At 42.9% G+C, this 13,671-nt stretch overlaps 1 protein-coding gene across 1 annotated transcript in view; it reads right to left on the reverse strand.

The window, feature by feature from the left end:
* Window positions 1–13,671, reverse strand: part of caskin1 (CASK interacting protein 1) — a 103,890-nt gene that overhangs the window by 23,946 nt on the left and 66,273 nt on the right. Inside the window, exons 3-9 of the mRNA XM_080487686.1 lie at window positions 11,259–11,356; window positions 9,815–9,960; window positions 7,703–7,798; window positions 7,471–7,601; window positions 4,559–4,667; window positions 2,887–2,995; window positions 780–874 (exon numbers count right to left, since the gene is read on the reverse strand). Coding sequence (XP_080343812.1) covers window positions 780–874; window positions 2,887–2,995; window positions 4,559–4,667; window positions 7,471–7,601; window positions 7,703–7,798; window positions 9,815–9,960; window positions 11,259–11,356 — 784 coding nt within the window. The remainder of the gene's footprint in view (window positions 1–779; window positions 875–2,886; window positions 2,996–4,558; window positions 4,668–7,470; window positions 7,602–7,702; window positions 7,799–9,814; window positions 9,961–11,258; window positions 11,357–13,671) is intronic.

A 13,671-nucleotide genomic window follows, 5' to 3' on the forward strand; every position in this document is an offset into this window, starting at 1 on the left:
AATCTTCAGTGCATATCAATCTGCACTTTTATTTGCTAGAACGTAGATTTCTTGGCAAATTCTTGGCACGATCAAACTATTTCCTGTTGATTCGAGAATGTTTTCATGCGAAAACGCAAAACGGTGCTAGGAGCCACTGAAAACAAGGTTTCTTTTAAAAAAAAAGGCGAAACTTTAGCAAAACGATGCGTTTTCACTTGAAACGTTGTCGTGTAAACAGCCTTAAATGGTTTGTTTCGTCTCATTCAAAAGATTTATTCTCATCAAGTCTCATGAATATGGATGAATAATAATAATTATAATCTCCATGTACTAGTTCTAAACTAGCAGTTTGATTCTGCTAAATAAAACTAAATAAAATGAAAAACAAAGGATTACACCAGGTTGTTTATTTTTCTATTTAAATGTGAATTATGTGTGATGCACAGTTGAAACACATGTCGCACTGGAACACGGTAGTTATCCATTTTAAATCACGCTCCAAAATCACTCGACCGGATTGAGGAAAACATCAGTTCAACATCAAATAATTTAATCATGTACCTCTATGGAATCTTTTATGAACTTTTTTTCTCCTCAAATCTAAAAAATCCTCAAAGACATGAACCTTTTAATAACTACAGCCACTATTCAACAATGTATAGTATTCTATAAAATGAAAATGAACATCAAGTTAGTGTTTGGCAATTTTTCTCGCACCACAAAGAAGCAAAAACGTCTCGATTTCAAAAGTTCAGATTTCGTGTGTGTTTCTCTGTGTGTGTGTGTGTGTGTGTTACCGTAATGACGTCGCCTGCTTTTATATTGAGGCTGGTCAGGTCGTAGTTGTTGCAGTAATCCTTCAGAGCTCGGACCTGGAGAGCTGCTGAGGCATCTGGGAGGCAAAGAAACCCTGAACATTAAGCAAATACATTCAGGGATTATTCGTTTTCTGAGATACATTTCACTGTGATGGACACTGCTAAATACATCCATGCCATACATCAGTCAAAGGAACAAGTCAGGGGTCTGCAAGGCTTTGGGGCCACATGTGGCTGTTTTTCCCACATTTTTCATCTTATCGACACGCCACACTTTTATTAAAAACAACATTTATCCAACAGTTCAAGGTGACACATGTGATATTTTCATGAAGGAATGGTTCAATAACAAACGACTGTGTCCGCTGCACATTGCCTTTCACTACAAATGATAAATGTTGAGTTTCCACTTGGTAACGATAATGCCGAATAAAGAAAAGTATCACGGGAAATTAGACAATTACATTCAAGGTGGACACATGGATTCACTTTAAGTCACGCGAAACAAAAAAAAACTTATGTTGAAAACTGTAAAGCAGTTAAAAAATTTTAAAATGAAATGGTCAAATTTGTAATGATGACTAACATTGTTAAAATGGTTAAAAAGAGCCTAAATAACTAAAAAACAATCTTATGGAAAAACTGCACAGAGTTGAAATGGCTAAAACTGTGAAGATTTCTAAAAAATGGCTAAAAAAGATAAAACAGTTAAAATTGCAAAAAGAAAAGCTAAAATTGCTGAAAATGGCTTCAATAGTTAAAATCAGAAAAAGTAAAACATCCAGACTGGCTTGAAATAAAAAGAGAAGAACAGCAGCCAGGATATCTAAATGAGTTAAAGTGGCTGAAAAAAAAAAATGTTAAGAGAAGTAAAGTCGCTAAGATTTACTTTATAATCGCTAAAAAATATCTCTCATTCTAGATTGTTGTTATGCAACTTGTAAAGTTTTCAACTTAAACGGTGTAAATTTGACATTTTAAAGGTTGAAGGAGAAAAAGTCTCATGGTCACAAAGGTTGCAGCCCCCTGCCGAGCACAAGTTCAACTTTTATAAAGGTTTTCAGGCTTCATGCAGACCAACGATTAAAAACAGCTTCACTTCTAAGATAAACACGTTTCAACTTAACGACAATCATTTATATCAGAGACCGAGAAAATATCTTTACTTTCTTTTTTTATGAAGAAGTTGAACTGCACTTTCAACAAACTTTAGTTGTGTCCATCCATCCATCTCTCCCTCCCTCCCTCATTCATCCTTTCATCCCTCCCTACATCCATCTCTCCCTCATTCATCCTTCCATCCCTCCCTCCATTCATCAATCCCTTCCTCATCCATCCATCCGTCCAACCAGTCATCCTTCCATCCCTCCCTCCATCCATCTCTCTCACAATCCATCCCTCCCTCAATCCCTTCGTCATCCATCCATCCGTCCATCCATTCATCCTTCAACCATCCATTCCTCCATTAATCTTCCATCCCTCCCCTTCCATCCATCCATCCATTCACCCACCCATCCCCCCCTCTGCGTTCAATCTCTCCGTCCATCCCTCCATAGCTCCATCATCTCTTCCTTCATTAATCTTCCATCCATCCATCCATCCATCCATCATCCATCCATCCACCCATCTATCCATGCATCCATCCCTCCCTCCCTCGATCATCCCTTCCTCCATCCATTCACCCATCCCTCCCTCCCTCGATCATCCCTTCCTCCATCCATTCACCCAGCCCTCCCTCGATCATCCCTTCCTCATCCATCCATCCACCCATCCATTCATCCATCCATCCATCCATCCATCCACCCACCCACCCATCCCTCCCTCCCTCCCTCTATTAATCATTCCTTTCTTCACTAATCTTCTCTCTCTCCTTCCCTCCCATTCATCCATCCATCCATCCATCCATCCATCCATCCATCCATCCATCCATCCATCCACCCACCCATCCCTCCCTCCCTCCCTCCCTCCCTCCCTCCCTCCCTCCCTCCCTCTATCAATCATCCCTTTCTTCACTAATCTTCCCTCTCTCCCTCCCTCCCATCCATCCATCCATCCCTCCATCCCTCCATCCCCCCCTTCTTCTTACCCCTCAGCAGTTGTTTGATCTCCCTGCTGGCCTGCGTAGCGGTGAACTGGTAGACGATGTCCAGAGCCGTCTGGCTGTACGTGTTTCTCACAGCGGCGTTGATTCCACTCTGGAAACGACGCAACAACATTCGACGTTTGAAAAGTAATTTAACATTTCAGCATTCGGAAAAACATTCATGAAAACGTTCTGCTCTTTAACGATGAACTCAATGAGGTCTGTTCAGGAATGACAGAGTGACATGAAGGTCATATTTATGCAGGGCAGTGGAGTTATTATCATTACCATTACATTATTAGCATTATCATTACATTATTAGCATTATTTGCATACATTGTGCCAGATTTTGTAAAATTTCTCTTCCCGGCTCAGAGTAAACTTCATGTTCAGCCACTTTATTTCTGAGTGTGCATGTGAATTTGTGGCAGGGTTAAAGTTACTTCCTGGAGGCGATGCAGAAATATTACATTAACAAGAAAAGAGACAGAAGGAACCCAAAAGGCACAGAGCCTCCGGCTCGCAGCTGTCACCAGCACAGAGGCATAAAAATACAAAATACACAGCATCCATTAGGTTAAAACTCATAAATCCCACTCCGTAAATGCTGATGGAACGCCTCGCGGACGTGATAATTTACCGCCGTGACGTCAACAGAAAATAAGGCTGATTTCCTGGGGCTCTTTTGCTAATTACAACCGCGTCTTAGGAAGAGGGAGAGAGGTTCAAATGTGCTGAATCAAACGAACAACGATGGATTCAGTCCGAAGACGCTTCCAGGCGAAATCTTTCATCGCCTCAATGGGGGGAAAAAAAAATAAATAAAAAAATCTATTTCACACTCAGTTATGAAAACATATTGCCTCCCTTGTTTTTAAAAGCCTCACGGCTCCATTGAACCGGCTCTCCAATCAGCGCACCTTTAACTTACCACATGGCGTTTGAGGGATCTTCCACATCCACTCATAAATAGGGCAGTGAGCTTCGCTTCATTTAAAGGAGGAATATTCCTCCGTGCGTTCAGTGCGCTGGAGCTGCTCGGTTAATAAGATGTGAAGGCTGAACGGAGGAGGATTGACAGCTGGCTCATGCTGCCGTCTCCTCCTCTTGAACTCCTGTCGGGTCGCTCGTCTGGAGCTTCTGCTTCAAGAATTAAATCTCTCCTGAATCTATCCTGGTGTTTGCAATGCGTTATGGAACGGAGATGTAAAACATGTCTCACAGAGACGACTCATGGAGCTTTAGTTTGAGACAGTAGCTCTCCAGATACATTTTCTTTTGTGTTTTTGGTATTTGCTGTTGTTTTGTGTTTTGCTGTTGTTTGAATCCACTTTGAGTCCTATTGTGGTTGTTTTGTGTATTTTTGTGGTTATTTTTACCCGGTGCTTTGTATTTGTTTAATATATGTGTCTTTATCCTTTCATGTTGGTTTCAATCCTGCGCAACTAAAGCTATTTTATTAATATTTTGATAGATAGATAGATAGATAGATAGATAGATAGATAGATAGATAGATAGATAGATAGATAGATAGATAGATAGATAGATTTATGTAAAATGATTTTGCAGTTGTAGTAAATATGAAAAATAATTAAATCCCTTCTTTCTATGAACTGTAAGAGAGAATATATAGTTTTCCAATCAATCAATAACTTCAAAATGAACTTCCACGTACTTCCAGCAGGAGTCTGACGGCCTCGGTCTTCCCACAGAGCGCGGCTTCGTGCAGGGCCGTGCCTGCTTTGGTCTGCCTGTTGATGTCGATGCCGGCCTGGATCAGCAGCCTGCAGCCGCCGGGGCGAGCGAGAGAGAGAGAGAGAGAGAGGGAGAGAGGGAGAGAGAGAGAGAGAGAGCGAGCAGGAAGAAAAACAAAAAGAGAAAGAGAGAGTGAGTGGAGGCAGTGAGAGGTGCAGTGAGGGCTGCCAGGAGGAGAGAATGAGTCAGAAAACTAAACGCTTCACAGTGTGCAGAGAGGAGGAAGTGAGGGGTGTAAAAGAAACGATATCTGGCTGCAGGATGCAAAGAATCGAAGAAACGTGAGAGACAGAAATGTGTTTGCAATCATTTTGATATTTACGTAGGGTTTTGATACGCACGTCTGAGTTAGAAGGAATGGCTTCAACTACTCAAATAAAGCACCTAAATTAAATGACAGTTGTAACAGTGAAATATCGAGGATAACTGTGTTTTCATGACTGCACATGAGCTTATTCAGATGTTACTAACAACTACTTCAAGCAAAAGTTACTTCTTCACTGCACTTTAAAATATCTAAATTCGAAAGCATAGTTAGAATAACATTTATTACAAAGCAGAATAGACTGAAATTATAATCTTTCAACACAATGAAGATGGCCAAGCAGGTTAATTGTATGTGCCGGGAACACATCTTATTTATGATTTACCACCACGGTTGGTCAGGGACGTCTCAAAACTTGAATGACTGGTATAAATTGTACTAGAATGGGCAATTCAACTCAAATTCAATGATGTAAATACTTGGAATTTGTCTCTTCCAGCCCTGATTATCTCTTCTTAGCAACAACTTTCATAAACAACAAAAGTCTGTATATTTTCCCTTTTAATTGGAACATGATGAGTGGCACAGCTGAGGAAGGGTGTTGGACCTTTCTCACAATTTGGAAAATCTCAGCGTCTTTTGTTTTGATGCAATCGAATCATCAGAAGTCAGAGGAAACGAGACGAATTGGACAAATCGCATCATGAAGACGCAGTAATATGGGACCGGGTGAGATTTATCATTAGTGAGTTTTATCAGGACAAGCAGGTTTTCAACCCAACAAAATACCAGTCGGAGAAAAAGTTTACTGCCAAATACATTTAACTCTCCTGTGTGTGTGTGTCTGTGTGTGTGTGTGTGTGTGTGTGTGTGTGTGTGTGTGTGTGTGTGTGTGTGTGTGTGTGTGTGTGTGTTTGTGTGTGTGTGTGTCTTCCACAGACTGCTGACCATGGCTAATGAGCATCATTTATCAGTGTTGCTTTTAGAGAGGTATGCCCAGCTCTATCAACTATGACAGGCTTTATTCTCTCACTCTATCTCCATTCTGTTTTCCCTCCCTCTCACCCCCCCCCCCCCCCCCCCCCCCCCCCCCCCCGAAGCTCTGCTTCCCCTCGCCGCTGTCTGCGGGGCGAGGAAACGTCCGCACACACACACACTTGATGCTACGAGTTACTTTAAAACCTGAGATCGTGGTGTGTGTGTGTGTGTGTGTGTGTGTGTGTGTGTGTGTGTGTGTGTGTGTGTGTGTGTGTGTGTGTGTGTGTGTGTGTGTGTGTTAGCCACTCTTTCTTTATGGAAACATAAACAGAAATTAGACGCAGATCCACGCTGAGATGAGCTGGTAATGATTTGACATTTTGCTTGACGGAGTGGAACGCCGTGCGGGTCGGCAGTCGCCTCGGCTGTCGCCCCAAAAAAACGTATTTAGGAGCAAGTGACAGACTCATCAACTCTCACTTCACGGAAAAGCATTTGTTCCATCATCCTTCTCGTGCGTTGGATTATATCGTACCTCCATCGTGCTGCACATCGGTTCCTATCCTGTCTTTATATATTTAGATTCACTGCACGGTGGGACAGGACAATATTCCCAGAGTGAATCCACACTGGGGTATTTTGCATGTTCTCCCTCTGCATGTGTGGCCTTCCGAGTTTCCATTAAAAACAGTTGTGCTTTAGGTGTAGACTGCTGGAAGACCTGCTCTATATTTCCATTCTTGCTCTACATGCAGTGACGTTTCACTTTTACGTGTCACTAACATTCTGTGTGTCCTGTAGTCTGTGCTCTCTCTTTTCTGTCTCTCTCTCTCTCTTCAGGATCTACGACAGTGAAACTGAAAGTTTGTGGTGTGAGGCTTCTGCCTCCATCACTTCTGTAGCGAGCGGATTTATGACAATCTGTTTGTTTGTTTGTTTGTTGCTCTCTTTCTGTTCCATAAATCCAACTGAAACAGCAGAAAGTCTCCACTTCCAGGTCTAGTACTGCAGGTTTGCTCCTGGTAAAAGGGAGTTTTTCCTTTCCATTGATGTTCACTCAAGTGGAATAATTAGATTTCTCCCTGTAAAATCTTCAGATGACTGTGTTGTTATCGGTGCTATATAAGTAAAATTTTAATAGAATTAAACGCATTTGAGATCGATCTGGTAGAAACGGTATCGTTCATGTTTTGGCAGAAGTCAACGTCTTCATCACAACTGGACTGTAAAACATGTTGAAATCACTGTAGTTTCCACCCCAGGCCACTAGTTGGCAGTGTGTTTGCACGCAAGCAAACCGAATGTGAAACCGAATGTGTGAACAGTATAACGCTTAAGTGGAAGCTTTTGCAGAAAAGTTACTACCGTACATTCCAGACAATAAGTCGCACCTGATTATAAGTTGCATCGATTAAAAAAGGCATCATGACAAGAAAATAACATGTAAGTGGCATGTTGAGGTGTAACTGCACCGTCAAGCCACTTTGAGTTGAATTGTATTTCCGTACCGTTGCTTTATAAATAAAAATAGGTAGATAACTTAGGGGTGGCGTGTAAGAGAGAGACCATGCAGGTGTATTTGTGGCTACCTGATAATGTCGATGTGTCCGTTCTTGGCAGCCAGGTGGAGCGGAGACGTCCCGTTGGGGTCGGTGGTGTCTCCCTTTTTGGGCTCCAGCAAAGCAGCGCACATATTACTGGACAGCAACAACTGCACCACCTGCACACATAAATCCACAAGGTGAAAACATGGACACAATTTAGCTTCCGGTGACTTGAAAGTGTTTATTTTGTTATATAGTGAAAAGGATGGGCCCTTACCCCGACTCTGCCGAACTCACAGGCCAGGTCCAGGGGGGTTTTCCCTGCGTTATCCACGATGCACGGGTTGGACTGGTGCTGCAGCAACATCTCAGACTGGAGGCCAGAACAACACACACACACACACACACACACACACACACACACACACACACACACACACACACACACACACGCATCAGAAGAAGCAGAATAAACGACCGCATGACAGCCAGTCAGGGTGCAGTTTGTATTGATGTTTGTCCAGACTCGGGTAATAAACGTTAAATGGAGTTTCCCTGTATCGTGCGTTTTACCGCTTCAGCAGTCTCAATGCACTTTACACGATGCACCTCATCCACCTCTGCACACACACACACACACACACACTGGAGACGGATTTAAAAAAAAAAAACTCCCTCGTGGTGTCTCTGATACAGCCACTTTTTGAAAACTTACGCCCTTCGTTTTTCCACTTCTAATCTCAACAATGCCCCCTCGTGGTTATTAGTGGTACTGCTACGTTGTTGCATCTCCGCCCAAATCTGGATGAAAGCAACACAGATTACCGACTGAAAGCTTTGTGCATATCGAGCACAACTGAGCCTTGAAGCCTCCAAACAGACCTCTGACCTTCGACCTGCAATGTGAGGGGTTTGAACAAAGTTTGAGAATTTCCTCATTTAGGCTCAGTTTATATGACGTTTTGATTTTTGATTTGCTTTTCAACTAGAAAATCACTGTAGTTTCCAAAAACCCTCAGCGGGTTTCGGGGGTCCGTTTACACGACAACGCTGCTCGGAGCCACTGAAAAAGGTAACTTTTTGAAAACTGTTCCCAAGGTGGATACCCAAACGGGGCTTTAACTTTCCCACCCGGTAAAGCCCTTCCTCTAATGTTAACACCAAACGTTTGGTCACAAAATAAAGAATTCTTTGCTTTGGAACGCCATTTATCACAATCGACCATTTATCATTCAGACAAAGGCATCAAGTAAAAAGAAACGGAAAAAGAAACAGTTTGGAGGATTTCATTTCCCCACAAAACGAACAATATCATTGTGTTTTCTTCCTATAATGCACCAAAAATGTTGAGCTAATTAGGAGGACACGTCTCGTAAGAGTCCAATGTCTCTGATAAAAACACATCATTTTAGTTTTTTTTTTTTTGCTTTTTGCGATGGACGTTAAATGATTAATTTTTCCATCTGTGGTCGGCTTCAGTTTTCCTAATTTTCCTATTCATTTTCTCTGCGTGCACTGGGAGCAGCTGCGGATTAAAGCTTGGGCCCCCAGTTTGTTAGCCTGTATAAATCATGGATATTTAATCAAATGGAAGCAGCGGTTCTTCAGCTGTGGAGCCTGTGAACACTCAGCTCGGCTCCTCTCTCCTCCGGGCTGCTGGAGTGAAGCCTCTATATTTCATTGTTGTCTCTTTGGCAAACGCAGCAGCAGCACTGCAGTACTTTCTTACCCCCAAGATCTTTTATTTCTTGACGGGTAAAGCCTCTTTTTCTTTTTTTTTTTTTTTATGTTGCTGGTTTTGTTCCTGAAGACTCTTTTATGTCCTCAACAAAAGGCACAAACAGAAAAAGTGACAGGTTACCGTTGAAGGGACTGAAGACGATCGTTGGTATTGGTGGAGGAAACAGAAAACGCGAGGAGAAAGTTTCAGTAATAACACTGATGATGACTCTAACTAAGCGAATAAAGTAGAAAAAAACTTGGGAAACCTTCATAACTAAGTAATGATTCAATACATCTACTTTTACGATGAAAATCCCACATTACAAATAGATTGGTAGGATCCGCTCGTGTAAGAAGTGCGGAGCTGGATGTGGAGAAAGTTTGGGTTACTTTGAGTTAAATGTTCTGAATTCGAAGCTCCTAGTTCATTCAGGTGTGTTAAAGTCTTTTACAAGTAGATAATATGTGAGAATAAGTCGATCTTATGGCTGTGATTTATGCAGATGTTACTTTTAACTGTAGAAATGAAAGAAACTGGTGAATCTCTTCTTTTGTAAAACGGAGAAAAAAGAAGAAAACTTGTTTGCATGATCTTGCTGCACACGCATGTGATTCCTCAAGTCCCCTGGAGACCCGTACTACCACCGGGATTCCCTCTCACACTCACCACGTCGTAGTGTCCGTGCTGCGCCGAGAGATGAAGAGGAATCTGCCCTTCGTCCGACTGGCCGTTTACCGACGAGCCCGACTTCAGCAGCATCTTCATGGGCTCGGCCTTCCCCTGCCAGGCCGCGTAGTGCAGCGGCCGCATGCCTGCGCACACGGAGGCCGGGAGCGTGAAACACGTGTGTGATACTTTCATCCCGGAACAACAGGTGAGCGGCTGAAGTCTTTGACACATTCATTTATCAATACTTGGAAATAATGAGGCTGCAGTTTGAACGTGTGCCACTGGAGCAGGTGAACATCTGTGCGTCTGGCGATTTCTTTGGCTCTTGAGGCGACGGGAAGGAAATTCCCTGTTCTTTAAATGATCGAAGAGGACCGCGGTCAGTATTTCACAGTACTCCATCTGGATTTTCCAGAAGCTTCTTCCAGCCTGCCGATGGGTGTCGGAGCGCCCTCTGGTATCCGAAGTCTTCACTGAGCAGACTGTGTGTTTGCAGCGGCGAGTGTGTCGGCCTCCAGGCTGCTGCCACAGCTGTTTTCCTGGTGACTGCCCTGATTCTTCTTGTCTGTTCTCTTTCGAGTTGGATTATGTCTTGTGTATTTTATAAAAAGATTTCAGACTAGACGGGGACTTTCCGAGAACACGCTGCGCTTTCGGACATTTTACAGTGCATCGGGAGTGATTTCACTTTTTCCACATTTTGTTTTATCCAAAATGAATTAAATTAATGTTTTTTCCCCTTCAGAATTCTGCACACGATATCGCATAATGACAACTTGATATTTAGAAATGACTTTGATGAGTCCAGGATCTACAGTGTGTAACAAGGTTGAACCTGATAAATCAGTTTCACATGTGTACACTTGAAATCTTAATATTTCAGTGTTTTAATAACATACAAGGATGAAACTAAATGTTGGAGAAATGTGGGGCCTCGGGTGACAATTGTAAAAAGGTGACAATTATAAACACGACCCAGAAATGCTCTTTTAAAATGCACCACAACATCTGCTCAACATGTCTTTGAGGAAAAGGTCAATGTAAAACCACATGATGCCTCCATCACAGCAGCTTCACAGTAATAGATTACAGGCGCTGGACTGCACTCCGGACCTTTTCGACGTGTCATGAAAGGAAGGTCCAGGACTGCTCACTTCCCACATCTTTATATATATATATTTGTTTAAATAATCAAGGGCACGACACGAAGGTCAAAATCAGTTTTTTTTAATACACACTGCTGCCCTCAAGTACAAAATGTCTTAATTTTCAAAATCTGATATGCTGTTTGTGTTCTATTAGAAAGAAAATATGACGTCATGAGATTTGCACATCATTGAAGTCTGTCTTGAGTTTTTTTGTGAATTGGGGTTGTTTACGCACACATGATTTATTTATTTATTTATTTTCTCTCTTTCTCTTTTGTTCTCTGGGCTCTCACCTTTCTGGTCTCTGATGTCGACAGCAGCCTGCGACTCCAGCAGCAGAGAGATGAGCTCCAGGTTTCCATTAAGGGCCGCGTGGTGCAGTGGAGAAAACCTGGAGTACACACACACACACGCACACACACACACACGCACACACATCTCAGTTACATTCCCAGCATATTACCTCAGCGCTCACTCTTGCTTTGTCTTTTCAGAAAGATAGCTTCACTCTTCTCGGCATTGCATGGATCAAACAGTCATGTCAACAGCGGACCACACACACACACACACACACACACACACACACACACACACACACACACACACACACACACACACACACACACACACACACACACACACACACACACACACACACACACACACACACACACACACAGGTCAGTGGTAATGGCAAGGCTTAGCATGACAAATAGGTTTAATAGCAGAGGATTAGGAAGCAAACATCTGATGTGTATCGACTGCAGAGCTGCAACACGGAAATGGTGGGCGAGCCGCACGCCAGAGGAAAGGTATGATATTATGTAAAAGACGCAGCGAGCGAGCGCGAGGCCAGCGGGCGCACGCCGAGGAGACGAGCCTGACATGTCGGCCTTGATGGAGAGGCGTGTGAAACAATATGATGGGAGTGGGGGGGAGAGAGAGCGACGCGCAAGTCTGAGGACACAATCGCACACACACGTCAAGCCTCAGCCTCTCGCACACCTCGCACACCTTCAGTCTGACTCAGATCGGCCGCGACGTGCGGCGAACATCACGTACGTGTGATGTGATGCTCGCCGTCACACAATGCTCAAGGACGCTTCACGCATTGTTGCAAAGATGAACCGCGACACGAAGGTTCGAAAAAGTGCGTTTCCCCCTTTTCGCCCTCGAGGTCACTCGATGTAAACGTCACCAATAAGGACACAGATGTCGTAAACGTGTGGAGGTATTGGAGTTACGATACGTCATTCATAAATTGCAAACTTGAGAGAAAGAGGCTCAATTTTATTTTATTTAATTTGAAGATTCAATCACATATTTGTGTCCGAGGACGTTGTCTATTCTCCCTTCACCGTCCAACACTTTTTGTGCAACTCAAAGAAAACCAGCTGCCTTTCTTTAAAGGAGACATATCATGCTTTTAAATCCTTCCTTTTTACATATAAATCATACAGTTGTGGTCTATATAAAGCGGAACTGCAATGCTTGGGTCTGAATTCCTCATTATTAGAGCTCCACAGGCCCCTTTTCTACCCCTTTTCTGATGCGCTTCTGAGAGCAACTCGTTTTGGGGCGGTCTCTTCAAATGCAAATGAGACACTTCATACCCCTCCTCTCCAGGTTGCAGAGGTGACACTCGGTTCAACGTCACCCTGTTCGGTCATCTTTGTAGTTTGATAGAACAGATACAATTATCTAGCGGCGCAGAAACTTTATATTCACACATTATTTACAAAATGTCAACAACAGAAGATTTGTCCATCCAGCCATACATGTTGGAGCCAGAGTCGGACCCGGCGGAGCGAGATGAAAATGACGATGATGCACCTACAGAACAACGTCTTCATATGGATGTAACGCAATGGTGTGTTACTATATTTACACTAACGTCTCCATCCATGCCCACTACTACAATACTGCCTGTATTACAACGACTATTTAACACAGAAGTTACATTATAATCTAAAACGAGCACACAGCGCTAACATATGAAGACGGTGCAACTGCTAATGCTAACAAAACAATGACAGGGACGTCTTATCATCACACTTTTTAGCGTTATATACAGCTTACCGAAGTGCTCTGTTCGTCGTCTCCATAGATAGAAGGAACTGACCGCTCAATCAGACCAAGTCTTTCGGCAAATCCTTCTTTATACTGGCGGAGGTTGCTGAAGCAGTCGTCCTTAAAGTGATTCGCGCACACAAAAATGTCCTTACCCACAGATGTGGGTACATTTCTGTGAAAAATAAAACTCAACCAGGCACTTCGAAAAGGTTCTGATGCTGGGAGACGGTGTAACGAAGCTTGTGGGTTACTACATCCAACAACCGAACATTTCGACTTATCCTCTCGTAACTTCGGTTGGACTACAAAATCGCAGCGAGAAACAAAAATGGCGGATTGCTCGAAATGTCGATGTCCTAATTTGGCAGTTCCGCTGAGAATACTGTGACGTCATTGTTCAAAAAACGTAATATAGAATAGAAAAATCGAAACCGATCGCAAAATATGACCAAAACAGAATATAAAGATATCAACGGAGCACCTGAAGAGACTACTTTGAACTTTTCTGTACTTCTAAACACTCTAAATATACAACAAAATGCATTTAAGGGCTAAAAAAGTGGATTTAGCATGATATGTCCCCTTTAAAACAAGTCTTCTTGCGCCCGTGGCCACCAGGTGGCAGTGTTGTCA

Source organism: Lipophrys pholis, assembly GCF_963383615.2.
Source record: "Lipophrys pholis genome assembly, chromosome: 19".
Classification (NCBI taxonomy): Eukaryota; Metazoa; Chordata; class Actinopteri; order Blenniiformes; family Blenniidae; genus Lipophrys; species Lipophrys pholis.